Source organism: Geotrypetes seraphini, chromosome 2, assembly GCF_902459505.1.
Source record: "Geotrypetes seraphini chromosome 2, aGeoSer1.1, whole genome shotgun sequence".
Classification (NCBI taxonomy): domain Eukaryota; kingdom Metazoa; phylum Chordata; class Amphibia; order Gymnophiona; family Dermophiidae; genus Geotrypetes; species Geotrypetes seraphini.
In genome coordinates this window covers 345,207,011-345,233,776 of record NC_047085.1, presented here as the reverse complement: position 1 = coordinate 345,233,776, position 26,766 = coordinate 345,207,011, and the positions used below count along the sequence as shown (strand labels likewise).

The following is a 26,766-nucleotide window of genomic DNA, read 5'->3' as shown; positions in this document are numbered from 1 at the left end:
GAGTCCCTCTAGTTCTTGTACTTTGATCTGCAGTCTCCCGACCTCCTTCCTTAGGCTAGCCAGTTCCTGACATCGACTGCACATGTAGGCCTGCCTCCCAGAAGGGAGGTATTCATACATGTGACAGTCAATGCAGTATACTGGAAAGCTTCGCTGGCCTTCTGCTGCCTCCATTTTTCCTTCCTTGTGATTTAAAGTTGTGAGCTGGAGTGTGCCCGACGTGCAGCTAGGTGGAGAAGTAGAGAGAGAAGAAATAATGAGTATAGAAGAAAGGATAGATTTTTTATTTTTTTTTATTTTTATTTTTTTAGAATTTAATTAGGAAGATTGAAGGTTGAAAATTGAAGTTGCTGCTGCGCAGCCGGGACTCCTGGCTCCTTCTCTCGGCTCCTTCGCAAAGGCGCCCTCACTAAGGCGAGCGCCTTTGCCGCTCGCCTTCGCCGCACGCCGAACGGCCGCCCCCTTTTAAGGGGGAGCCTGGGCACTGAAGCGACCTCTGACGTGGTGTGGGTGGGCGGAGCTTACTCTCGCCGCTACCCCAATCAGTCTTCCACCCCTCCTGTCCTCTGCCTGCTGTCCTAGTGTCTCTCCTCTCAGCCCTGGCTTCCTGCCTGCCTCCCGATCCTGCTTGCTATCCTGAAAAGAAAGAAACAAGATAAGAGAAGCCGATTTGAACACCGCCGCGGTCTGCCTCATGCTCAGGCTTCCTGCCTTTTAAGGGGGAGCCTGGGCACTGAAGCGACCTCTGACGCGGTGTGGGTGGGCGGAGCTTACTCTCGCCGCTACCCCGATCAGTCTTCCACCCCTCCTGTCCTCTGCCTGCTGTCCTAGTGTCTCTCCTCTCAGCCCTGGCTTCCTGCCTGCCTCCCGATCCTGCTTGCTATCCTGAAAAGAAAGAAACAAGATAAGAGAAGCCGATTTGAACGCCGCCGCGTTTTAATTTTAGATCTTAAAAGAGCAAGCTTTATTAGCTAATTTCTATAGAGTAAAATAGTAGAAACAAATATAAAAAATAACATTGTGGAACTTGTAGACAAACATGATTTAATGAGACAGTCAGCATGGGTTCAACAAAGGGAGGTCTTGCCTCACTAATTTGCTTGACTTCTTTGAAGGTATGAATAAACATGTGGATAAAGGCGAGCCGATTGAGTAGTGTATATAGATTTCCAGAAAGCTTTTGACAACGATCCTCATGAGAGGCTCCTGAGAAATTTAAAGAGTCATGGGATAGGAGGCAATGTTCAATTGTGGATTAAGAATTGGTTATCGGACAGAAGACAAAGGGTTAAATGGCCATTTTGCTCAATGGAGGAGGGTAAATAGTGGTGTGCCGCAGAGATCTGTACTGGGACCGGTGCTATTTATTTATAAATGATCTGGAAATCAGAACTACAAGTGAGGTGATTAAACTTGCACGTGACTCTAAACTGTTCAAAGTTGTTAAAACACATGCGGACTGTGAAAAACTGCAGGAAGACCTTAGGAAATTGGAAGACTGGGCTCCAAATGGCAGATGAAATGTAATGTGGACAAATGCAAATGATACATATTGTGAGAATAATCCAAATTGTAGTTACCAGATACTAGGGTACATTGTGGGGGTCAGCACTCAAGAAAAAGATCTGGGTATCATCATGGACAATATTCTGAAACCTTCTGTCCAATGTGCAGCAGCGGCGGCGACCAAGAGAGCAAACTAGATGGTAGGAATTATTAGAAAAGGGATTGTAAACAAGACTAAGAATGTTATAATGCCTCTGTATTGCTCAATGGTGCGACCTTACCTTGAGTATTGCTTTCACTTCTAGTCTCTTTATCTCAAAAAAGATATAGCAGCATTAGAAAAGGTTCAAAGAATGACCAAGATAATAAAGGAGATGGAACTCCTTTAGTATGAGGAAAGACTAAAGAGGTTATGGCTCTTCAGCTTGGAAAAGAAACGGCTAAGGGTAGATATGTTTGAAGTCTACAAAATCCTGAGTGGTGTAGAAAGCACAGTTACTTACCGTAACAGTTGTTATCCAGGGACAGCAGGCAGCATATTCTCAACAGTGGGTGACATCACCGACGGAGCCCCGCAGCAGACAGCCTCGAAAGCAGACTTGCTTGAAGATCTTTGTAAGAGCTTCTGATTGCTGCACTGCGCGAGTGCCTTCCCGCCTGAGTTAGGGCCTGCATCTCCTGTGAGGAACCTCAGTTCAGATATCTAGCTAAGAAGCCAACCAGGGAGGAGGGTGGGTTGTGAGAAAATCTGCCTATTGTTCCTGGATAACAACTGTTACGGTCAGTAACTGTGCTTTATCCCAGGACAAGCAAGCAGCATATTCTCAACAGTGGGTGACCTTCAAGCTAAGCATAATGGGATGGAGGGAGAGTTGGCAAGTTAAGAAAAGAAATTTTGCAAAACATGGCAACTTGGTTGTCCGTCCGGACAAGGACTACCTGGTCGTGAAGAAGGTGTTGAAAGGCTTTGAAAGCATGGAAAATCGCTGAGTTCCAACAGATTGATGTGACAAAGACGGTCTGCAGGAGACCAATGACCTTGGGTACAGAGACCGTCTAGATGGGCTCCCCATGCGTAGGTTGACGAGTCTGTTGTGAGAACTTTCTGATGAGGGAGAGTGTGGAACAGCAAACCTCTGGAAAGACTGGAAGAGGGCATCCACCAGTGGAAAGACTGCTTCAACAAAGGAGTTACTGTAATATGTTGAGAAAGTGGATCAGTAGCTTGTTGCCACTGAGAGGTCAGGGTCCACTGAGGTATGCGAAGGTGAAGTCTGGCAAAAGGTGTCACGTGAACCGTAGAAGCCATGTGACCGAGCAGAACCATCATTTGTCTTGCTGAAATTGACACTTGATGGCAAAGGCGAATAAGGGTATCCCGACGTGGTGGAGGTAGAAATGCTCTGAGTTGGATAGTGCCCACAGTGGCCCCAATGAACTGAAGAGACTGAGATGGGGTCAACTGGGATTTTGGAAAGTTGACTTCGAACCCCAAACATTGGAGGAACATAATAGTCTGTTGGGTCGCTGCAATAACCCCTTGTTGAGAGGGGGCCTCGATGAGCCAGTCGTCCAGGTATGGAAAAACTTGAAGACCCTGGGCACGGAGGGCTGCAGTTACCACCACCAGACATTTTGTGAAGACTCTGGGGGATAGGGCGAGTCTGAAAGGAAGAACTCTATTTTGTATATGAAGATTCCCCACCCGGAATTGAAGATATTTGTGAGAGGCTGGATGAATCGAGATATGAGTGTAAGCCTCTTTGAGATCCAAAGAGCATAGCCAATCTCCCTGATCCATCAGGGAATATAAGGTTGGTAAAGAAAGCATCCAAAACTTCTCTTTTACTAGAAATTTGTTGAGGGCTCTGAAGTCCAGAATGGGTCGCAAATCCCCCGTCTTCTTTGGAACTAGAAAATAACGGGAATAAAAGCCCATGCCCGTTGGTTCAGAGGAACCTCCTCGACAGCTCGAAGGCAAAGAAGAGCCTGAGCTTCCTGAAGAAGGGGAAGTTGTGACGAATTGGAAGGACACTCTCTTGGAGGGCGATCTGGAGGCACCTGAAAAAAGTGAAGAGCTTATCCCTCCCGAAAGATGGTGAGAACCCAGAGATTTGAGGTGATCATCTCCCACTGGTGATAAAATTGGTGAAGACGACCTCCTATGGGCAGAAGATAATTTTGATGCAGGGAGGTTGGCATGCTCAGACTGGGAATGTCAAAAAGGCTGAGCAGGTTTAGTTGCAGCAGGAGTCTGAGCCTTCTGCTGTCGTTGTTGCTGTGGAGGCCTTCTAGGCGGAGGCCTGGAAAAAGCTGGTGTTGTTTTTTGGGGATAACGACGTGGTGGTTGCTTGTATGGCTGAGTAGGAGGAGTCTTAGGCTTCAAGGAAGCAAAAGAGTGCTCATGTTCAGAGAGGCGCTTTGTAGCAGCTTCAGTAGAATCATCAAAGACTTCATTTCTCTGGCAAGGCAAGTTCGCTAGACGGTCCTGCAGATCCATATCAACAATGCGGAGCCAGGCGAGACGGCGTATGGCTACTGCAAAGGCAGAAACTCTAGAAGAGAGCTCAAAAGCTTCGTATGTGGCTTGCAGCATGAAGAGTCGAAATTGAGACAGAGTTCTAATGATCTGTTTAAATTCAGGAAGACTTTGTTCCTCCAGAGCCGGGTAGAACTTAGGCATCAATTTTAGGAAATGGTTAAAATAAGCAGTGAAAATGTAGTTATAGTTGAGAATTCTGTTAGCCATCATGGAATTCTGGTATAACCAACGGCCAAACTTGTCCATGGTACGGCCCTCCCTGCCTGGAGGGATCCCAGCGTAAAGCTTAGATGGATGAGCTTTCTTTAAAGAAGATTCCACAACCAAAGACTGGTGGGACAATTGAGATTTCTCGAAGCCTTTGCAAGGTACTGTGCGATATCTGGATTCCAGCTTGGATGGAATGGCTGTAATGGAATGAGTTTCCATATTCCTTAAAAAAGTTTGCTTCAAGACTGGAGTCTTAGGAAGCCTCAAGGTCTCCTTGGGTGGATGAGGCAACTCCATGTCGGCCAAATATTCAGGTGTATATTTGAAATCAGAGTGGAGATAAGAACATAAGAAAAGCCCTCACCGGATCAGACCGAGGTCCATCCAGTCCGGTGATCCGCACACGAGGCGGCCCATTTAGGTACTCCTGATTGGAGACCCAGATATACCATAGCCCTCAATACAATTTGCAAGAAGGTGTGCATCCAACTTGCGCTTGAATCCCAGAACAGTAATCTCTGTCACAACATCCTCCGGGAGAGCATTCCAAATTCCCAGCATGCGCTGTGCAAAAAAGAACTTCCTGACATTCGTCCTGAACCTGCTGCCACTCAGTTTCAGTCTGTGACCTCTTGTCCGTGTCACATCCGAAAAAGTTAGCAATGCTTCTTCTTGGTCGATTTTATCAAATCCCTTTATTATTTTAAAAGTCTCTATTAAATCCCCTCTCAGTCTTCTCTGCTCGAGGGTAAACAATCCCAATTTCCTAAGGCGCTCTTTGTAGCTCAAATTCTCCAATCCCTTGACAAGTTTCGTGGCTCTCCTCTGTACCCTTTCCAGCAGAATTATATCTTTCTTGAGGTATGGAGACCAGTGTTGGACACAGTATTCCAATTGCGGTCTGACCATTACTCTATAAAGTGGCATTATTACATCTTCCGATCTACTCGTGATCCCCTTCTTAATCATGCCCAACATCCTGTTTGCTTTCTTCGCCGCCGCCGCCGCGCATTGTGCCGAAGACTTTAGGGTTCTGTCAATTAGTACCCCCAAATCCCTTTCTTGTTCGCATTTTGCTAATGTCACCCCCAACATCTTATACTCGTGTTCTTTGTTTTTTTTTTCCTAGATGCATCACCTTGCATTTGTTTATGTTAAAATTCATCTGCCACTTTGTTGCCCATGCTTCTAGCTTGTTCAGATCTTTCTGGAGTTCCTCGCAGTCCCTTTGAGAATCAACAGCCCGACATAGTTTTGTATCGTCTGCAAACTTTATTATATTGCAAGTTGTTTCCTCTTCCAGGTCGTTTATAAAAATATTGAACAAGATAGGCCCAAGAACCGAGCCCTGGGGCACTCCGCTAGTCACCCTCTCCCAGTCCGAGAATTTCCCATTTATGCTAACCCTCTGCTTTCTGTTCTCCAACCACTTGCCGATCCATCTGTGCACTTCTCCTCCTACTCCATGGCTTAGTAGTTTCTTCATAAGCCTTGCATGTGGAACCTTGTCAAACGCTTTCTGGAAGTCCAAGTAAACTATGTCCACTGAATCTCCACTATCCACTTGCTTGTTCACTTTCTCAAAGAATTGTAGTAAATTTGTCAAACATGACTTCCCTTTCCTGAATCCGTGTTGACTAGCCCTTATTAGGTTGTGATCCTCCAAATGTTGTACAATGTTGTCTTTAATCAGTGTTTCAATTATCTTCCCAGGAACCGAAGTGAGGCTCACAGGTCGATAGTTCCCTGGATCACCTCTTGATCCTTTTTTGAAAATTGGGATAACATTTGCTATCCTCCAGTCTTCTGGTATTTGACCGGTTTTAATTGACATATTAGCCACAGATTGTAGCAATTCACCAATTTCGACCTTAAGTTCCTTTAATACCCTCGGGTGAATTCCATCCGGTCCAGGGGATTTGTCGCTTTTCAGTTTGTCAATCTGAAAGTATATCATGTCCAACGTCACATTTACTGTTGTGAGGCTTTCTTCTATGCCTCCGGTGAATATCTTTCCTGTGTCTGGCACTGTTGAAATGTCCTCATTTGTGAAGACAGAGGCAAAGAATGAATTTAACCTATCGGCAACCTGTTTATCCTCCTTAATTGACCCTTTCTATCCTTGATCGTCGAGAGGGCCCACTGCCTCTCTTGCTGGTTTCTTACCTTTTAAATATCTAAAAAAGGGCTTGAAGTTTTTGGTTTCCTGTGCTATCTTTTCTTCATAGACTTTTTTGGCGTCTCTTACCACTTTATGACACTTTTTCTGATCTCTTTTGTGACAGTTCCAGGCCTCTGATGTTTTTTCTCGTTTCCATTTTTTAAACGAGTTCCTCTTCTCCCTCACTGCATCTTTCACCTCTTTTGATAACCACGCTGGTTCTCCTTTCGCCTTCCTTTAGATATCTTCGGTATGTGAAAATTTCTGTGCTTCTGTGATGGTGTTTTTCAGCAGAGACCATGCTTGATCAACTGTTTGGATTTCTGCTTTGTTCTTCTTGAGCCGTTTTCTAACCATGGATCTCATGCTGTCATAATTGCCTTTTTTGAAGTTAAAGGTCGTGGCTTTATTCTTGATTGGTTTCCCCTTTCCGATGCTAATGGTAAAATAGATCATATTGTGATCACTTGTCCCTATCGGGGCCTTAACTTTTACATCAGTCGCTCTTCCTGAAATTCCATTTATGACCAAGTCCAGGACTGCATTTCCTCTTGTCGGTACTCCTACCATTTGTTTCATGAAGCAATCTCCTATCATTTCCAGGAATTTTATCTCCCTGCCGCAGTTTGACGTTCCCAAATTCCAGTTTATCCCCGGAAAGTTAAAGTCTCCCATGATCGTCACATTGCCTGATTTGCATCCTCAGTCTGTCCCGGTGGACGATAATAGAGGCCAATTTGTGTGTCGGCCTCTTTATGTCCAGGAATCTTTATCCAGAGTGATTCTAGTTTTCCATTTGCTTCTGTCTCTCCTTCTCTAACAGACTCTATTTCCTCTTGGACATATAGGGCAATACCTCCCCCTTTCTGCCCTATCCTATCTCTTCTGTATAGTTTATATCCTTGTAATGCTGTGTCCCATTCATTTTCTTCATTCCACCATGTTTCTGTTATTCCTATGATATCCGGATGTTGTCTACTTGCTAATTCTTCCAGCTCTCCCATTTTGTTTCCTAAGCTTCTGGCATTCGTGTACATACATTTAAGTTCTGGATTCGTGTACATACATTTAAGTACTGGATTTAGTGGTCCACACATCCTTTCTTGTGTCCAATTGATCCCTTTCATTACCTCCTGTAGTGTCCTCATATTCATGCCCTATATCTGTATGATTGCTTGGAGTTACCTCCTCAGGATATCCTGGTGTCCAGTTGAAGAGCTTTGCCCATGTCGAAGACGAACCTGGCAAAAGAGGCAGACTTTGAGGTCGAGGCACCTTCCAGAGAAGGAGTGAGAGACCGAGGAACTACTGAGTAGGACGGAGAAGCCTCTCTGGAATACTGAGACAGAGGTTCAGAGTCCAGGCGCACAGTGATTGAGGAAGCTGCACTACCTACGTGAGGCGGAGTCAGTGAGTGTTTGCGCTTCAAAACCCTCGATGGTGAGGTTCCCGGGGTTCGAGGAACAGAGTTGGTCGAGGCAGGAGGAGAAGACTCCCTTGGAGGCGGTCTCGATGGAGGAGTCCTCAACCTTGATGGACTTCGAGGAGAAGCAGCTGGTGTAAAAGCTTTGCGAGACTTGTGTTTAGATTTGGAAGAAGTCTCAGTAGCCTTGGATAAACGAGCCATAGAAGTCTCAGTATCCAGAGAAGGCGAGGGTTTCTGTTGCAGAGATGTCTCCTGAGAAAGCTTGGAAGCGAGATGCCTTGAATGCCTTAAGTGATGCTTCGGTCGAGGTGGAGGAGACTGTGTCCGAGGAGTAGGTGAAGAGTCACTGGATGAGAACCGGCGAGACTTCCAAGACTTGCCTCGAGGTGCTTTGACAGGAGTCCCAGACTGCTGCTCAGGCTGGCTCATAGGAAGCAGGGTCGAGGATGGAAGGAGTTGAGCCACAACCGAGGAAATCTGAGTGGTCAGAATGGCTTTTAAAATGTCCTCGAACATAGGCACCGAGACAAAGGAATCAGGTCTCGAAGGTGCAGCAGTGCGCTCCAAGGAGGGCGACCTCAAGGATGAGTGTTCCCGATGCTTGGAGGCACGCTTAGCTAGAGGTCTCGAAGAGGCTGGCAGGACCACGGACATGGCCTGGGATGCCTGAGACTCTGGAGACTTCTTAGGAATGGTACCTGAAGGAGACAGGAGACTTACCTGTCGAGGACGACTTCAGAGGAACTGCCGGCGAGGCCTTCGAGACCGAAGATGTCGAGGTCGAGGCCTTGGTGGAGGCAGAAGCTGGCGTCGAGGACTTAGATGTCAAGGCCGTCCCCAAAGCCGAGGTTGAGACCTTCTCAGGCGGTTGATCCATAGTGCCAAAAAGTTGGAGAAACTTGGCAAGGCGTCGACGAAAGGCTCGAGGTTGAAGGGTAGCACAGCGCAAGCAAGCATCAGGGCAATGTTCAGGACCCAAATAAACAATACACTGACTATGGGGATCGGTGATTGAAATGGTCTTGTTGCATTGGTTACAATTTTTGAACCCGGTAAGAGGCCGGGACATAGAAAAAACCAAGTCCAACGTACCGATCGAGGTGAGCGGCCAGGCCTAGGCCAAAAGGCTGCTGACTGGAAAGAAAAAACCGAATAAACTTTTTTTTTTGGGGGGGGGGATAAAAGAATGAATGGAAACGCGAGCACAGCAACTTAATAATAAAAATAATAAAAAGCCGCGGTGAGAGAAGTCAAAGAAAACTGAGCCGATAGGAAAAAAAAATACGTTGGACACAATTTGGACAGAATCCAAACACAACTTCTTCGCTTTGCGAAGAACAAAAAAATTAGGAACGGCGAGCCGATGTTGGGCAGAAGGCACTCATGTGTATGATGCAGGCAATCTCGAAGCTTCTTAACAAGTTTCAAGTAACAGTACACTTTTAGCAGTGTCTGTACCGGGCTCCGTAACCCATGTGTAAGAATATGTTGCCTGAACTTCACAAATCTTCAGCAGGCTGGCTGTACTGGTCCCCAAAGGATACACTTGCAGCTGCAGACTAAATGTCTGCTCCTCTTCAAGGAGGTAAAGCAGTCCCTTGAAGCCACGTAAAAAAACACAAACCCAAAAAAAATGAAAAAAGGTACCACAAAACAAATAAATATCGATCAGAAAGACACCTTCATGCTTGCCTGTAGAAGGAAGAACTGAAGAGGCAGCAGAGATTGTGGAAGGGAAGTTGAAAATATATGATTGACATCTTTTGTAGTATTTTCACAAGCACAGATGGACAACCATATGGTTTCGATACCATCCCCTATTGCACTGGAAAAAAATTATTTTAATTTGGGTTATGTGTGGAATACTGTGCAGCGCTTAGTGACGCCTAACTGATAAGTAGATGTGGTTGACTTAGGTATTGCTAAGTGTCTGAGGTAGGTGATGGGAAATTAGGCCAGGTTTAATATACTGACGCTTACCTGTAGGATGCTTAGCAATGCCTAACTTTGCTTAGGTGTGATTCTATAAATGGCGCCATGCAGTTGATCAACAACTGTGCTGACTGGCACCTATAAGTTAGGTGCTGTTTATGGAATCAAGCCCTTAGGGTCCCATTTACAAAGCCTTGGTAGCAATTCCTGTGCTGCAAATGTAAAACAACCCATTCAATTCTTGTATGCTGCATCACATTTGCCACACTGGGGGCTTTGTAACAGGGATCCTTAATGGCAAAGCTATTAAGACCAAAGAAATGTCCAGACTTTGTCAGACATGAATTGTGCTGACCCCCCTTTGGATAAAAAGCCATTATCTCTTAAACTGTTTAAGCTAGAAGTCTGAAATCTGAAATTTTGAAGTTTTTCATCTTATATATTGGTCTCCATTCCAGTAGATTATCATCAATTTCTGCAATGCTGAGGTGGGGACCATTGGTTGAATTGATGTGGAATGACCCTTGTAAATATATGGAAGACAAAACGAAGAGAAATCCTACGAGTCTGCAGTGATTGTCAAACAACAAAGAACAAACAAAACTGCAAAAATGATGTATAAGATACTGGAGCTTTATTAAAGTCAGTAAGTCATTGTTGTTCAATGAATGGTTCACTTTAGTTAAAAACCTGGACCATTCATTGGACAACATCTTATTGACTTTAATAAAGCTCCAGCATCTTGTACATCACATTTTTTTTGGGGGGGGGATATCATGGATATCTTGAAACATGAGTGGCTGGGGAGCCTCCAGTATCAGGTTTGGGAATCACTAAGGCCCTCTTTTCCAAAAACCATTATTATGGCAGGCCATGGTAATTGCGCCAACACCCAGAGGGATTCAATGGGCATTGGAGTCTTTGCTGCACGTCAGCCGCTACTAGCCTTTGTAAAAGGGTGTATGTAATTTAGCTCTCAATTTAGGGTTCTATACAGCAACTGCTGAAGGATATTCCATGATTATCCTATTGGAATAGTGCATGACAAGTTTCAACCATTTTAATTCTTCTGTGCTTTATTTTAACAGGTCATAAGTCAGAGCATTTGCAACTAAGGAGCCACAATGTAAATGTTTAATCTTTATTATCAATTCTGTTTTGTTCATAGATAGGATCACAGCAAGATGAAGCAAGAATACAAGCATATTTAATGTAAAAAGTGATTAATCAATGCATCTTATTCCTTTTCAGCAGAGCTGACTTTACAAGTATCCTTGTAAATGCATAACATTCTCTTTGACCCTTAATATCGCTTAACAGACATGTCCTGGACAGAAGCAACATGTGCTTTGATGGCTCTCTAGATCTGCATTTCTAAATGCCTATTACTTGGCACTGTGATCGTGGAGAAGACATGACAGCGTTGGAGCTCAATTCATCTTTTATCAGCTAAGTTCTTGAACGTGCCACTGGGTAACTTTGCTCTTTTCTAAACCTGAGCCATTCTGTGAGGGAGTTTTTTGCCAGTGAAACTATCAAAAGTAGTTTGGATTTGTACCTTTTGGTTTTATACTGCTACATTAGTCTGAGGCTTTTTCTCCCTCTTTTTGGGGCATGCTATGTTTGAAGAGGGGGGTACCTTGGTGCCACAATCACACAACATTTTGACTCATTATATGAAGGATAGTTTTGCCATTTGGCTTCTTCTACAGTTTGACAGTAAAAAGATGCAGCGTTCCTGGAGTCAGAGTGCTTATTTTTTGGGACTGGGTTTAAGTACAAACAAAAGGGGGTATCAAATTCCTCGGCCTACCTAGATTTAATCCAACCCTGGCTTGTCCAAAGAAGGAAAGGCCTGGCCATGTGGTGAACATGGTGAAAGGCCAGGAGAGAAAGAAAAACACAGCCACAGCCAAACGAGGACTAGCGGCAGGGCTGAAGCCCAAGCAACGCCCGCTGGAGGAAAACCAGCGGGAACACAACAAATCATTTTTTTTTTTTTTGGTTTGAAATAAAGACGTGCCGCACAGTGACTTAAAGAAAACAAAGAAAGCCGTGGTGCGAGAAGGCAAGTAGGAAACGGCAGAGCTTCTTGGCTCCATGGAAAAACAAGAACTGAGGCCACGCTGAGAAGACGCGCCCCCTAGCTAGGGCGGAAAGGCACACGCGCATGCGCGGTACACTCGCAAGCTTGAAGATCTTCAAGCAAGTTTGCTTGCGAGAGTGTCCGATCGGGGCTCCGTGGATGACATCACCCACATGTAGAACCATATGTAGAGAATATGCTGCCTGCTTGTCCTGGGATAAATTATTTTTTTGTGTAATAATCACCTGGTCAGGAACTTGTCCAAAAGAGTTTAACTAGTGCCCAGAACTTTTGGTGAGGGGAAGTTACATATATAGATCAGTAGTTACTAATGGACATGTGGTTTAGGGAGGGAGCGCAAGGGGGTGTAGAAACCAAAAAGTTTAAGAACCCCTGCTTTGAATGTAACTGTGGGGAAAGGATGGTACAGTAATTAAATAACTGCTAATTAATTCCATTCAACTTGGGAGCCTGATTTTATTTTGAGCAGATATTCCAATTTTTGTAACAACAACAAAGTTACATTGGCTAAGCTAAACCGTTTTAAAATTAAGTTATTTAGAATATGTCTTCCATAAGCCAATTTTAACTAAACCCTTTCCTCAAAATACCAAGATAGTTAAAAAAAAAAATTTCCAGGAACTTCATCTTACTTTTGCCTGGCCTCTGGCTCTGATTAACTAATTAATCGTGTATCGGGCGGGGGCAGACCAAAGTTATGTTTAGAATTGTCTAAATAACCCTTATATCTTGACTAAAATATATAGTTTAAATTCGCGTTTTGACAGCACAAGCAAATCCCATAACTGCCTCGCATATTGATTATAAAAAAATAATAATAATAATAAAAAAAAAGGTTTACTATAAGAAAATACTTCTAAGCCGGCCTAAAAAAAAAATAAAATCCCCAGATCTTTCATACCACGACTCTAACAACTAGTAAATCACAGACACAGTAAAAGATTAATCATTAGCTACTAAGGCAATTCCGTTCCCAAGCGCCGACCGTTACAAAAAAAAAAAAAAAAAATTCCCAAAACGTTTCACGCACAGAACTTTCAAAACTAGGCGCGCACATGCAGCAGATTCCCCCTTAGCGTCAAGAACCATGCCTTCTTCTAGCAATACTAACTAGAACGTTTTCCCTCCGAAACAAAGAAAGAAAAACATAAATCACGTTAACACGAATGATACTGGAAACTGTAATACTATGAAACAGGAACCGGCACGCACCGCATCACCAGCGCGAGCACTAGAACAAAAGAATCCAGGGCCTAAGCCCAACAGCCTTCACCGTGGGGAGACTCTCTGCCGGCGCCCAACCACTGAAACCAACCCCTGATTGGACAGACGCGGCCTCCCCTGCCGTCCAATGGGCGCGAGGTTTAATTCTAAAGGGGCCAATGAGGCGCATCGCAATTGGGCAGCGCGTTTGGCGCTCGGTCTGGGGACTCGGGTTCCGGCAGGCGGAGAGGGAACGGAGGCGGAGAAGGGGGGAAAAGCAGAAAGCGGTGGAGTGGAAGCGGAAGAACGAGTGAGAGTAGGTAAGAAAGTAATGGAGCCTCCCTTTTTTTTGTGCCGAAAGGGACATTAATGATGATGTGAAGGCGGGCTAATTCTATAGTCATAGTGTGAAGCTGTGTGTGTCTGACTTAAGGTGTCCGTGGTTGTGTCTCCACTCGGCTCAATCTCTTCCTGGGGCTGAGGATCCCCCTCCTCATCCTCGGGTGCTGGAGAATACAGAATAAAGAAAATGTGTGTGCCACTGGGCGAGATGAGGTGAGCTTTTTCACGGTTTTTTTAATGTTCCTTTTTGTGTGTGTCTATATGTTTCTCATTCTCTTCAAGTTTTTCCTAAATCCCCCCCCCCCCCCCAGCTGTGTGTCTCTCACAGGTTCTGATAGTGTTTTGACTGGTGGAGCGTTTATTCCCTATCCTCCCATTTGCCGGTTTCCGGATCTCTCACTTTTCCTTTGTCTCCGAGTAAAGTTGTGTATGTTGCTTTGTGGATGCCAGGTTGTGAACATCTCAAGCAGCAATCGGATCTATTTTTCCTATATTGATGTGCACTGTGTATTAAAAGGTCCCGGCCGTATAACTTTAATAAAGGAGAGAAAATCTGGGGACCCCCCTCCCCAATCTATTGTGTGCGTTTTTACTTTTCACGGTTATCTTTATGTAGCGTTTATTCTGACGCTGGGCGCCGAGTCCTTTCTCGTTGACTTCCCTCCACCCTTTTTGGGGTTATTAAATGAGTTTTGATGTGATCATGTTCCCTGGGTACCAGGGAATACAAATTCCGAGTGCTCTTGTTCCAAGTATTCACAACTTACCCACGCACGGTTCAGAACCTATTGCTCTTCATTATCGTTTCTTCCAGGCTGACCTTGCTTGCTTTGGGTTGTTGGTGGTGGAGATTTCTCATTATCTTTCTCTTACCTTTCCCGTATTGAATGGTCGTTAATGTATTCTATGTTACAGTATATCTTATATGATTGTAATCTGAGTTCGTTTTATGTCCCTGTCTTGATGCTATTTTTCTTCTTACATTTATGTTTGTAAATTGCTTAGATATAACGTGCCACTTATCAAAAATATGTCAAATAGAACTGAACGTTATGCTCAAAAATAATTAAATATAAATTACACAGTCACTTTTTTTAAAACTATAGTATGCATCAATGATGAGTCAATGATCTTTTTTGGTATTTTATAAATGGGTGGATGTGTGGGAGAAATGGCATCTTTTTCTGAGATTATTTAAGTAAAACATGTTGAGTGATTCAGAGTACTACAAGGCAAAGGGGGAAATTTCCAAATGTGTGGTGACTTTTTTGGGTGGGTGGTGGTGGTGGAATTCATTTACAGGTTAGTTAGGGAGAATGGAAATAACAGTGAGGGTTTCAGTGTTGGAAGAATTTCTGATCCTAAAAAGGGGAACTTTTGACTTTTCAGCTACAGAATTTGGGATTGTATTTTAGCTTGGCTAGCGAGGTAGCAGAACTTCCTGGTACAGAGGCAGAAATTATGTTTTTTATGGGAGGTTGCCTATTTTTTTTAACAACTAAGATAAATTTTCTGTTTCATACTTCATATTGTATAAGGATTTAATTATTTATTTAAAGATACTGTATAAGAAAACCAAAGCATGTGTATGTATATTATTTTTATTATTGTATATGAGAAACTTATGAAACTATCATAATATTTCCTCTTTGAAGCACACTGTCTGGTGTTTTATTTGAGAAGGATATGAATTTTTGCTTTTACATCTACAAATAAGTACAAACAATTAATTGTGGATGCTGACAAGGCTTATTCAGAAAATTTCATACTGAAGAATGAAGAACAGAAGAGCAGAAAAATCAGCACAGACTTAAATTTGATTCTTATAACTTAGGGCTCGTTTTATCAAGCAGCGATAGAGCTTTTTACTGCGGGCTTGGGAGGTAAATGCTCTTACGCTCATTCAATTCCTATGAGCGTTGGATCATTTACCTTGACAGCCCGCAGTAAAAAGCTCTACTGCTGGTTGATAAAAGGAGTCATTTAATGCTGGGTAATCAGGCTGCTAACACTCTATGACAGACCTTCCCAAACTGTGAGGAGACAAGACCTCAAATAGCGTCATAATCTTTTGGGATTGAAATCTGGATGGGTTTGCCATAGGTGCATTATTAATCTGCACCTCTTGAGGGATCACTTGGTTTTATTTGGCTGTGATTATGGGATCACAGCCATAAAAAGATTGATAAGCACTGCTCTGTGAAAAGGCTAGGGTGCTGTCGTTTTGTAGGAGGGGATTAACTGATTGATAGCCACCTCTAGCTTTGTGTGACCTTGTTCCTCTAAGAGTGGTAAAACTGTTTTAACACAGTGCCACACTCAGCTATTTTTATTGATACCCAGGAGCTGGGAAAGACTACTTGTAAAGAGAAAAACTTTAAAAATATTCTAATACAAATACAAAAAAGTAACATGTGGAGCCATCTTTTGAATGTGCAGTAATGAAATGTGGATGTATTTTACAAGATTTTGTGTTATTGATATGACAGTTAATTTTGAGAAGCTGAAACCTTAATACACGTAGATGTCATTAATCTGGATTTAAAGTTTAAATTTGCATGCTCATGTCTCTTCTTGTACAATCTCTCTGGAGGCTGCACTGATGGGATCTTGCATCTCTGATAGCTTTAGCTGCAGGGCAACTAAAAGATCCCTCCCGTTTGGGCTACCTGCACGGGAGCTTCCTGAACTGCTCAGTTTGTTCCTGCAGCTTCACTGCATGATTGAATTTAATTCTGCTCATGATTTGTTTTCAATTTCTAGTCTTTTTTTAATTTATTTTGCGGGTTTGGCCACGTGCTGCGGATCAACTCAGTGCAAGTGATCCTTCAATGGGAGGTTGCAGACATTTTAAAGTTTGTCTGCTTCTGGAGGGTGCTCTGTATGCCTGAAACTGCAGTAAGCCCTTTGGACAGCCTGCAGATTGGATCGGGTCTCCAGGATCGGGAGCCATCTCTCTCCTGGTTCGTCTGCAAAGGGGTAGAGGGCAGGCTGCTGCGGTTCCGAGGAGGTATGCCGGGATCAGAACCGCACCACATGTCTTCGCTGATTTCCCTGAGGGGTCCTGGTGATCGTGATCTGAGGTGACAGGGAAGTTGAGGCAGCCAGAAGATCAGAAAAATCCAGTTTAATCAGCTCCTGAGGTAAAGATCTCCCTATGCTTGCACTGTGTATTGCTGGCTGCCATTGAAATGCATTGCAGCACATGTCTTTGTGGTGTCTGTGAGTCACAGAGTTTGACGATCTTGGGGGGTCCTCAAATCAGGGTTTTGGGGGGTTTCCCTGCATTCCCTGGTCCCCCCACCTGTAAAATCCTAAAATCGCCGTTTTTAGCATTTTCCTGAGTTTTTAACGGCCGTTTTTCTGTCAAAATTGGCACCTGTGGCGACCATCTTGGATTTTCTTTAAAGTTTTTAAAACTATATTTTTTGGACTTAGAAGCATCGGGTTTTTTTTTGTTTGTTTGTTTTTTACTTCTGAGAGTGGTTTCCTCTTCCCATGTCACCCAGACAGTTCATTTGCAAGCCTTTGTTCCTTCGGGTTCCTTGTCTCAGGACTGTGTTTTGCGGTATCTGGATGTACAGCGTCTCTTTTTGAGATACTTAGAGGCCACTAATGACTTCTGTTGGTCGGACCATTTGTTTGTCCTGGTGGGCCCCACGTGTCGGGGTCGGCCTGCTTCGAGGACTGCCTTTTCACGTTGGACACGTGCAGCCATTTCTGCAACCTATGTGGCAGCGGGGAAGAAGCCTCCCCTTGGCGTGAAGGCTCACTCTACCAGAGGAATGGCTTCCTCATGGAATGAATCTCATGCAGTCTTGCCTGAGGAGATTTGTTGGACGGCCACGTGGGCTTCCCTTCATACCTTTTCCAGGTTTTACAGGCTTGATGTGGCAGCTATGGGTGATACGGCCTTTGGCGTTTCTGTTCTTGCGGCGGGCTCATCGGATCCCCTCTGAGTTTTGGGACAGCTTTGATACGTCCCGTCAGTTCAGCCTCCAGAGAGATTGTACAAGAATGAAAGGTTAGGTTTCTTACCTCTGCTAATCTTCCTTCTTGTAGATCTTCTCTGGAGGCTGAATTCCCACCCATCTGTTTTGTCCGTTTCGCAGGTCGCCTCTTCAGTAACTGGTAAACTGGATTTCTGTCTTTGACCAGCCTCACTAAGAATTACATACATATTCCCCTTTGTAAGGTTTAAGGGTTGGTGGGGGTTCCCCTTCTGATCTGGCTGTGTCCATGTTCCAGGATTTTCCTGGGTTTTTCAGTTTGTAATGTTTACCTTTATGGGCTCCTTTTATGAAGGCACGTTAGGGCCTTAACGCGCAGAATAGTGCTCGCTAGCCGCTACCGCCTCTTCTTGAGCAGGCGGTAGTTTTTCAGCTAGCACGCGCTAATCCGGTGCGTGCGCTAAAAATGCTAGCGCACCTTTGTAAAAGGAGCCCTATGTGTTTGATTCCAGTTGGCCCTTTTTGGCCATAGTTTTAAGTATAATACGAGATTGAGCAGAATTGACTGGTAGTGGGAGTTCCTGCGCTCTCTCTTTCTTTTCTTCTGTTTCCTGTTGTCATTGATCTCCATGGCTTTTCTACCAACTGAGCAGGTCAGGCAGGTAGCCCAAAGGGGAGGGATCTTTTAGTTGCCCTGCAGCTGAAGCTATCGGAGATGCAAGATACCGTCAGTTCAGCCTCCAGAGAAATCTACAAGAAGAAAGATTAGCAGAGGTAAGAAACCTAATCTTTCATTGTTTCTTTTTTTGTGTGTGTATATACAGTATATATAATATAATATACAATGTATACTATGAGGGGCCACTGAAAAGTTCTCAGCCCAACCAAGAAGAGAATGATATGGAGCCATTAAATATACAAGTTATTCCACACTTTTTTTGACACTTAATTTCAATGAAATGAAATGAAAAGTGTGTAATAACTTATAAATTTCATGGCTCCACATTATTCTCTTCTTGGTTGGGCTTAGAACTTTTCAGCGGCACCTTGTGTGAGTGTATACAGTATATCTTGATTTAAAAAAAATTTTGAATCACGATTTAAATTTGTAGTCGCACAATTACGGTAATTGCATAAAGTGCCCCCTCACATTTCCTGCTGTATAATGCAATGTATACATAGCAGACGCAAATTCTCAAAACTGACACATTTCAATTCAGTTATCCCACAGAAAGGTGGTATATCAAATCCCGTTACCCCTTTACTAAACTAAAAATAACATCATTTATCTTACCTTTATTGTCTGGTGATTTTATTTTTCTAATCATCTTGTTCTGCTTCCCTGTTCTGTCTACTTACTCCTCTTTACTTCCAGCTTTATATCTATCTTTCATGATCAACTTTTCAAATCTGTCCAGTTTCTGTCCTCTTCTTTTTCCTGCCATTCATGGACACATTCCCTTCCATGGGTACCCTCTCTTCTCTTTCCTCTCCCCATCACTCTGTGCTCACCATTTCTTGCCTTCTTTCCTCCACATCTTCCATCCCTATTTCCAGAATCTGGCCCTCTCAAACATCACCCCCACTCCGCATCTCTTTCTCCCAGTAAAACTTCTGTGATCCTTCCCTCCCTCCGTGGTTGTCTCTCTTTCTCTCTCCCTCTCTCCCTCCATCCATGAACATAAGAATAGCCTTGCTGGGTCAGACCAATGGTCTATCTAGTCCAGGGGTCTCAAAGTCCCTCCTTGAGGGTTGCAATCCAGTCGGGTTTTCAGGATTTCCCCAATGAATATGCATGAGATCTATGTGCATGCACTGCTTTCAGTGCATATTCATTGGGAAATCCTGAAACCCCGACTGGATTGCGGCCCTCAAGGAGGGACTTTGAGATCCCTGATCTAGTCCAATATCCCGTCTTCACGGTGGTCAATCCATGTCACAAGTACCTGTCAAAACCCCAAATAGTAGCTACTTTCCATGCTATCGATCCAGGGCAAGCAGTGGCTTCCCCCATATCTGTCTCAATAGCAGACTATGGATGTTTCTTCCAGGAACTTGTCCAAATCTTTTTTTTTAAAACCAGCTACGTTAACCACTCTTACCACATGCTCTGGCAATGCATTCCAAACTTAACTATTTTCTGAGTGAGAAAAGTTTTCCGCAATCCCTATAACTTCGTAGTGTCCCCTAGTCTTTGTAATTTTTGATGGAGTAAAAAACTGATATACTTTTAACCATTCTACACCAGTCAGAATTTTGTAGACTTCAATCATATCTCCCCTCACCCATCTCTTTTCCAAGCTGAATAGCTCTAACTTCTTTAGTCTTTCCTCATATGAGAGGAGTTCCATCCCCTTTATCATCTTGGTTGCTCTTCTTTGAACCTTTTCTAGTTCCACTATATTAGGTCTCTCTCCTCCTTCCTTCCCCCATCTCCCCATTCCATGGTTGGGTCAGTTGCTCTTTTTCCTTCCCTCCCTTTAACTAATCTTTTATAGCCTGCTGGCAGTGCTAGCAATTAAGGTAGAGCACTGCCAGCAGACTCGCCAGCACCACGGCCTCTTATGTCTTAAGTTCCTGCTGCACTGGAACAGCTGATGTAACTTCCTGTTTCATTGTAGCAGGGGCTAAAGAGACTACAAGAGACTGGCTGGCAATGCTCTGCTTTAATTGCTAGCACTATAAAAGGTTAGTTAAAGGGAGGGAAGGTATATAGTGCACAGTGGCAGTTTTAGTTCGTTGAATATTTAACGCATTAATTGTATTATTAACAAGTTAAATTATATATATTTTATTTTTTGCCATCTTTCCTCTTTCTTTTCTCTCCTTGTGCAGCTTTCTCTCTCCATTAGTCTGGATCACCTTTTCTTTCTGTGCTGCCCTGGTGATGGTAATGAGCATCTTGAGCAGCCATAAGAATTTCCACCAACATATGAGACATAACAAACTGATGTTCATTCCATCCATAGCGCAAAATGTCCACTCTGATTGAGAGAGAGAGCATTATAAAAGGTGGACATCATGGCTGGCCTGAATCCTTTCAGTGTGAAAACCCACAACATTAGTGTTAGCATGTCAGAAAGCTTATTCCATTGAACTTTTTTTTTTTTTTTTTTTTTTGCTCTTTAGTGAGTTGATTTCAGCCTCTGAGCCATAGTTTGCTCATGTGCCCTAGGTCTGGTAGGTATTTGACCTAATTTGGTTTTTACTTTCCATCATGTGTCTCCTCTTCCTTTTATTAGCCTGTTCTTATCCTTTTTGTAAAATTTTTCTAGTAGTGCACTATTCCATTTCTTTTTCATTCTACCTTCCTATGACTGGATTTACTTTGGTCTTCATTCCTGCCTTATTTTCGGGCTACATGCTCTTATTGGAGGCTGATATACTAATCTGAAGAATTTCCTACAGGTTTGTGGCTAATTATGAGCAAGTTTTCCAAATGAGCATCAAAGAGTTGCATGTCAAAATGAGCAACAGGACCTGACAAAAAAGATAAGATTTCAAGAGGTGTGTTTATAGTATGAAAACTGGGATTCAAAGATATGTGTGCTGATTTTCAGTAAATTCACAATACAAACTACTTTGCTTGACTTTGCAGTGCCACGTTTTCCTATTAATGAACTGGTATAACAAAGCAGATAATATATATGCAAGTTTATTAGTGAATATTTTCACAAAGAGATTCTATGTGCAAAAACTTAAAATATTTGGGAAAAAATGCACCTTCTTGCACATAGGCCCAAATTCTACAAACACCCGATTGTAGGCAACTGTAACCAGCCAATCGGGACACATGTTTTCTAAAATGCTCCCCAGGCAGGCCGCCTATATTGGAGGCGCCTCAAGGAGCCTAGGGAGGCCCACATGGCCGCCTAGGTTTGCCTATGGCTAGCTGTGGGCGTGTTTTGCCCTGGAAGTCACCTTAGGCGAACCTAGGCGGCCGTATGCGTCTCCCTAGTAGAGCAGGAGATGCTTACAATGTAGGTCAGACATTGTAAGTAGATGTGGCTGCTAGGCGCCTTCGGGAGCCTAGGGAGACCTACATGGCTGCCTAGGTTCGCCTAAGGCTAGCCATGGGCATGGTTTGCTCCGGAAGTCACCTTAGGTGAACCTAGGGGGCTGTACGCGTCTCCCTAGTAGAGCAGGAGACACTTACAATGTAGGCCAGACATTGTAAGTGGACGTGGCTGCTATACTTATTGCGGCAAGGGATCTCCCTCCTGTGATAAGTATAGTGGCTGCGGCCGCTAGTCTACCCTACCCCTGAACGAACGAACGAGGCAGGAGGGATGCCCAATCCCTCCTTCCTGGAAGAATGCCCCCAACGATCACTGGCGGGGCCTTAGGCACATGGGCCAATCAGGCTTAGGCCCCCTCCCCGGTGCATGCCTTCTCATTTCGGTGAAGGCGGGCTGGCCGGCCGGTACAAAGACCGGTCCGTCTGGCCAACTTTTAAGGTTAGTGGGGGGTGTTAGCTTGGGGGGGGGGGTTCCTTCGCGGGGGGTGTCTTCCGGCAGGAGGGGTTGGGCTTCCTCCTGCCGGCAATCGGTGAGTGGGGGGGGGTCTTCCAGGCAGGAGAGATTGGGCATCCCTCCTGCCTTGTTCGATCGGGGGGGGGGGGGAAGACTGGTAACCACGGCCGCTATACTTATCGAATCAGGGAGATCAGGTTTATTTTAGGCCCGATTCTATATAGGATGGCCGTCGGCTTTTGAGATGGGCATCCTATACAGAATCCTGGCCATAGTGTGCATTATTATTGGCAAACAACCTTCTCACAAATGAGAGACCATCCAATGCTTGTCCAATAAGTCTGTTGAAATAAACTACCCACAATGAAAAGAGATGCTTAGAGGAATGATGAAATTCTTATGCCAGTGGAGTGTAGAAGTCTTTGATGATGAAATGATAGAAGGAGGGAGTAAGGATGTAAGAAAGCAAAAGAAGTGGAGAGTAAAATGGTAGTTGACTAAATACCGAGGATCCTTGTATATAAAAGGTGAAGATGATAAACATGACTATGTGGCACCATGTCATGATTTTTTTAAATTTATTGGTTGCTGTTAATACATGCCTTATGGAGACAGTAATTACTAATAGTTATATCCCCTATTTTATGCATAATTTTATGCATAAAGGGCTACTCTTGGAAAGCTGTAGTAGCGATACTGCTGTAGTAAATGCACCAAAACCCATAGGCATTGAATGGGCTTTGCTGTATTTTCTGTGGCAGTATCACTGCTGCAGCTTTGTAAAAGGGGCCTAAAGTCTACAAGCCATGTTTGGTGGGGGGGAGGGGGGAATGTTGCAGTGCATTAGTATTTATAAACTCTTTTTTAATATCAGCTCACATTAAACTATCTTTTTAATGTTTTTTGGATTATTATATTTGATATTTTTATTGTCCTGGGAATTTTGATCTCAGACTTTTTGCCAGTTAGTGAGCTTTGCTCGAGTACCTACACAGGTTGGTCTATAAATCACTCTCATTGGATTTTTAAAAAATCTGCATTTCTTGGAAAAATTCTTTTTTCTTGTCTTTGATTTTATCAGCTGTGTCTGAAACTGGTTGGATTCAAATTGTATATGGACCAATGCATAGTTTGAGCAATACTTAATGCATAGTTTGAGCCATACTTCAGATTGCTTTATTCCTGATCTCTCCAGCAAATGCACATCATAGTTGTTTCTCATTCACATGTTTCATGGTCTGATTGCTTTTTTAATTTTGATGTTAATATACTAGATTACTAAAGGGAAACCTTTGCTCATGTAAATGCACACTTGAAACAAAATTTTGATTCTGATTTGCTGAAGACAAAACCACTCTTTTTTTTTTTTTTTACTCTTGATGTCTCTGGCAAGAGCTATTGATATCTGGCTTGAGACTTTTATCAAGTTCACTGAATGAAATGACCCACATTAAAGAAGTCTCTGTTATACTCATTATGCTTCTTGGTGTACTAGCAAATTTGGTTTGAGTGTTCTTAGGAAAAAAAAATTTGCATAACTAGTAAAAGCATTAGATGATCAGTTCAGGTCCTAGATGGATGCTTTTGACTGGGCTAAGTGATTAGATTTCAATGAAAATTATTTATCCTAATAGACTAGTCCAAGCTAATGGACTCTTCCAGTGATATCAACTGACATTAGGGCTGGTGCAGCCTGGAACCCTTCAAAATAAGATGCTACAATGTGTCTTGTGCTGATGGAATGGAGACAGTATCTGATTTCCCCTGAGACATAAGTGTTCTAACAATAGCATAAAGAGTGGAGATATTTGCTTTAGCTAAACACTTGGATAGTATTACTTTTTTGCTTGTTGGATACTGGATTTGTAGAGAAACTTGTTGTTTGTAATGATTCAAAGAAGAAGGAGTATGGCGATGTCTCCAGTGTCTTTTTGTAGAACGTAATTGATGTCTGATAAACAGTAATTCAGGAGAATACCAAGGATTCTTTTTAGAAGAAGAAGTAGTATGATGTTCTAAAGGTGCTATCTTATCTATCAACATTCTCATTGATTTATCACAGGAATTTGATTGTTCTTCTAAGGAAAATTATATAAACCTGACTAATTGATGTCCAAGAGAGTTGCTGAAATCTCTGAAACCGTGATCTTTGGATAATGTTTTAAAATTGTTAAATGATTTATAATGTGAGAGTATAATCAAAGAATAAATCTGTTCAAGGAAGGAAAGTGTTAGATTGAATTGTGATAGATGTGTAGAGCATTTTAGGAATAAAAACCATATCAAGGTATAGCCAGCACAATGAATAGGACTTGAGATTAATATAGTCATAGTAAGATCTGATAAGCATGAGAAGATCCAAAGTATAGGAATTGTTGATATCATCAAATTTATATTAAAATCTCCTAAAAGTACAGGGTTAGTAGCTGCAATACAGTGATCAAGTAGTTTGAAGAGACATCAAAGAATCTTTGGTATTTGAAGGAGGAGGGTATATGAGTAGACAGTCTAAAGGTGGTGAGGTAGCTATTCTGAATTGAAAGTATTCGTGATGGTAATGACTGGAAGGAAATTCAAATTTTAGGTTGTAAAGCAGATTGGTAAATAACCACAATTTCACCACCTTTCCGACATAGATGATTAAGGAGTTGAAAAGAATATCCTGAGGAACACACTTGAGAAAGTTAAGCTTCCTCACCCTCAGTTAACCATGTTTCTGTAAGGCAAAGGATGTTAAAAGATTGTGTTGTAAGATAAGATCTCTTATTAAATGATATTTTATTTCTGAGAGTGGACATTAATCAAACCAAAACGTAAATTATTAATTGGTGAGATAGATGGAGCATTTTGTACAGTAAGTGCAGTTAGAGCAGGGGTGTCAAAGTCCCTCCTCAAGGGCCACAATCCAGTTGGGTTTTCAGGATTTCCCCAATGAATATTTATGAGATCTATTAGCATACAATGAAAGCATGCAAATAGATCTCATGCATATTCATTGGGGAAATCCTGAAAATCCGACTAGATTGCGGGCCTCAAGGAGGGACTTTGCCACCCCTGACTTAGAGGAATAGGTTGGAGAAATCTTGGTCTCAAAGTACGATTGTGCTCATACATTTAGGGCTCCTTTTATCAATCCGCGCTAGCGGGGTTAGCATGCGTGACTTTTAATCATGTGCTAACCCCCGCGCTGGCCAAAAAACTAGTCTTAATGCATGCTATTACGCGCGTTAAACTGCTAGCGCGGCTTGATAAAAGGAGCCCTTATTGTATTTTCCACTCCATAAGACGCACCCTAGATTTAGAGGAGGAAAAGGAGAAAAAATCCCATTCTGAACCAAATTCTCCCTTTAAGGCTCTGCACCCAACCCCACACTCCTTGCCAGACTCTATACCCTGTCCTCCCTCTTATGGTCTAGTGGTAGGCTGGGACAGGGCACAGGGCAGGCGGGGACAGGGCAGGCAGGGAACTCTTTCTATTACCTGCTCAGCTTTGGAAAATACACCTCTCTTAATACCTTTATATTTTTATTTTCTCTTTTTAAATTTTTTTAAAGCAATTAACATGTCCAACTCAAGGCCTCTTGCTTCAGCTGTACATTTATTATAAATTTAAATTAGTGGTTAATTTACTGCAATTCCAGCAGGAGGGCCCCCTTCCCCAGTATCTTTCTGCAGAGTACCTTTCTGCAGGGCTGGGAAGCCTCCTGATTAATTTAATTCTGGCAGGAGGGCCCCTTTCCCAGTACCTTTCTACAGGACCCCTTCCTCCCTGTACCTTTCTGCTGGACCCCCCCTCCCCCCCGGGTACCTTGATGCAATCCTGGCAGTCCAGCGCTGCATTGGCAGCCTCCCTTGCTGGACAGCCGCCCAAGTCCCCATCTGCCGCGGCAATGAGAGGCAGGTATGAGCCCTGAGCGCACCTGCCTAGTCTTGTGCTGCCGCCTGAATGGTGTCAGCTCGGTCCAGCGCTGCATCGGCAGGCTCCCCCATCTGCGCTGGAAGTGAAAGGCAGGTGCGAGCCCTGAACACATCTGCCTGGTCCTGCGCTGCCACTCAAATGGTGCCGTCAGCTCCCTCGAGTCTTGCGAGAACCAACAGCTCCATTTAGGCGGCGGCGCAGGACCAGGTAGGCGCACTCAGGGCTCGCGCCTGCCTTTCACTTCTGCGGCAGATGGGAGAGCCTGCCGATGCAGCGCTGGGCCAAGCTGACACTATTCGGACGGCAGCATGGGACTAGACAGGTGCGCTCAGAGCTCGCGCCTGCCTGGCAGATGGGGACTCGGGTGGCCGTCCAGCAGGGGAGCCTTCCAATGCAGCGCTGGACCGCCAGGATTATATCAAGGTACCTTGGTTTCTCTGCAAGGCAATGGTCCTCCTTTGGTGGCCGGTAGTTCATCTTCCTCTTCTCTCAGAGGATCACTTGCGGAACATGAAAAATGTTTAGACAGACTTCCTCAGCGAGAATCTTTGCCATTCCAGATATTGAGAACTGTCCGCTCAGGCGTTCCAGCTCTTTGTGTAAAGGTGACATCTCCTAGAACTAGAACTCATGGCCTCGTCTCAAAATGCAAAGCTTCCTAGGTTATTTAGCAGCCACAGGAACCGGGAATCAGAAGAGGTAGACACGTTGGCTCTTTTCTGGCTTATGTGTTGTCATCTTTTTAAGTGTTTGCCCTTCGATGATTGGATCTGTGTTTCTTCTCCTGGCTCACTTTTACAGTATGGTGATCCTAGTAGCTCTGGATTTTCTGCTCTATCTATGCTAAGCGGATCTGAAGGGTTTGTTGTTGGGCAAGCCATTGTAGTTCCCGGTACCTCCGAATTTACTCACCGATGGGTCAGTTATCATGGACATTCGTTCCATTTTGTTCTTATAGCCTACATATTAAACAATTTTAGTTGAGGCGTAAGGGTT

General features: G+C 43.6%; 1 protein-coding gene across 1 annotated transcript in view; it reads left to right on the top strand.

Annotated features, from left to right (window-relative positions):
• The first annotated feature begins 13,280 nt into the window (after window positions 1-13,280).
• EZH2 (enhancer of zeste 2 polycomb repressive complex 2 subunit) overlaps window positions 13,281-26,766 on the top strand; it is a 378,737-nt gene continuing 365,251 nt past the window's right edge. The window contains 2 exon segments of the mRNA XM_033930316.1: window positions 13,281-13,407; window positions 13,521-13,642. Of these exon segments, the coding sequence (XP_033786207.1) occupies window positions 13,617-13,642 (26 nt within the window). The 5' untranslated portion in view covers window positions 13,281-13,407; window positions 13,521-13,616.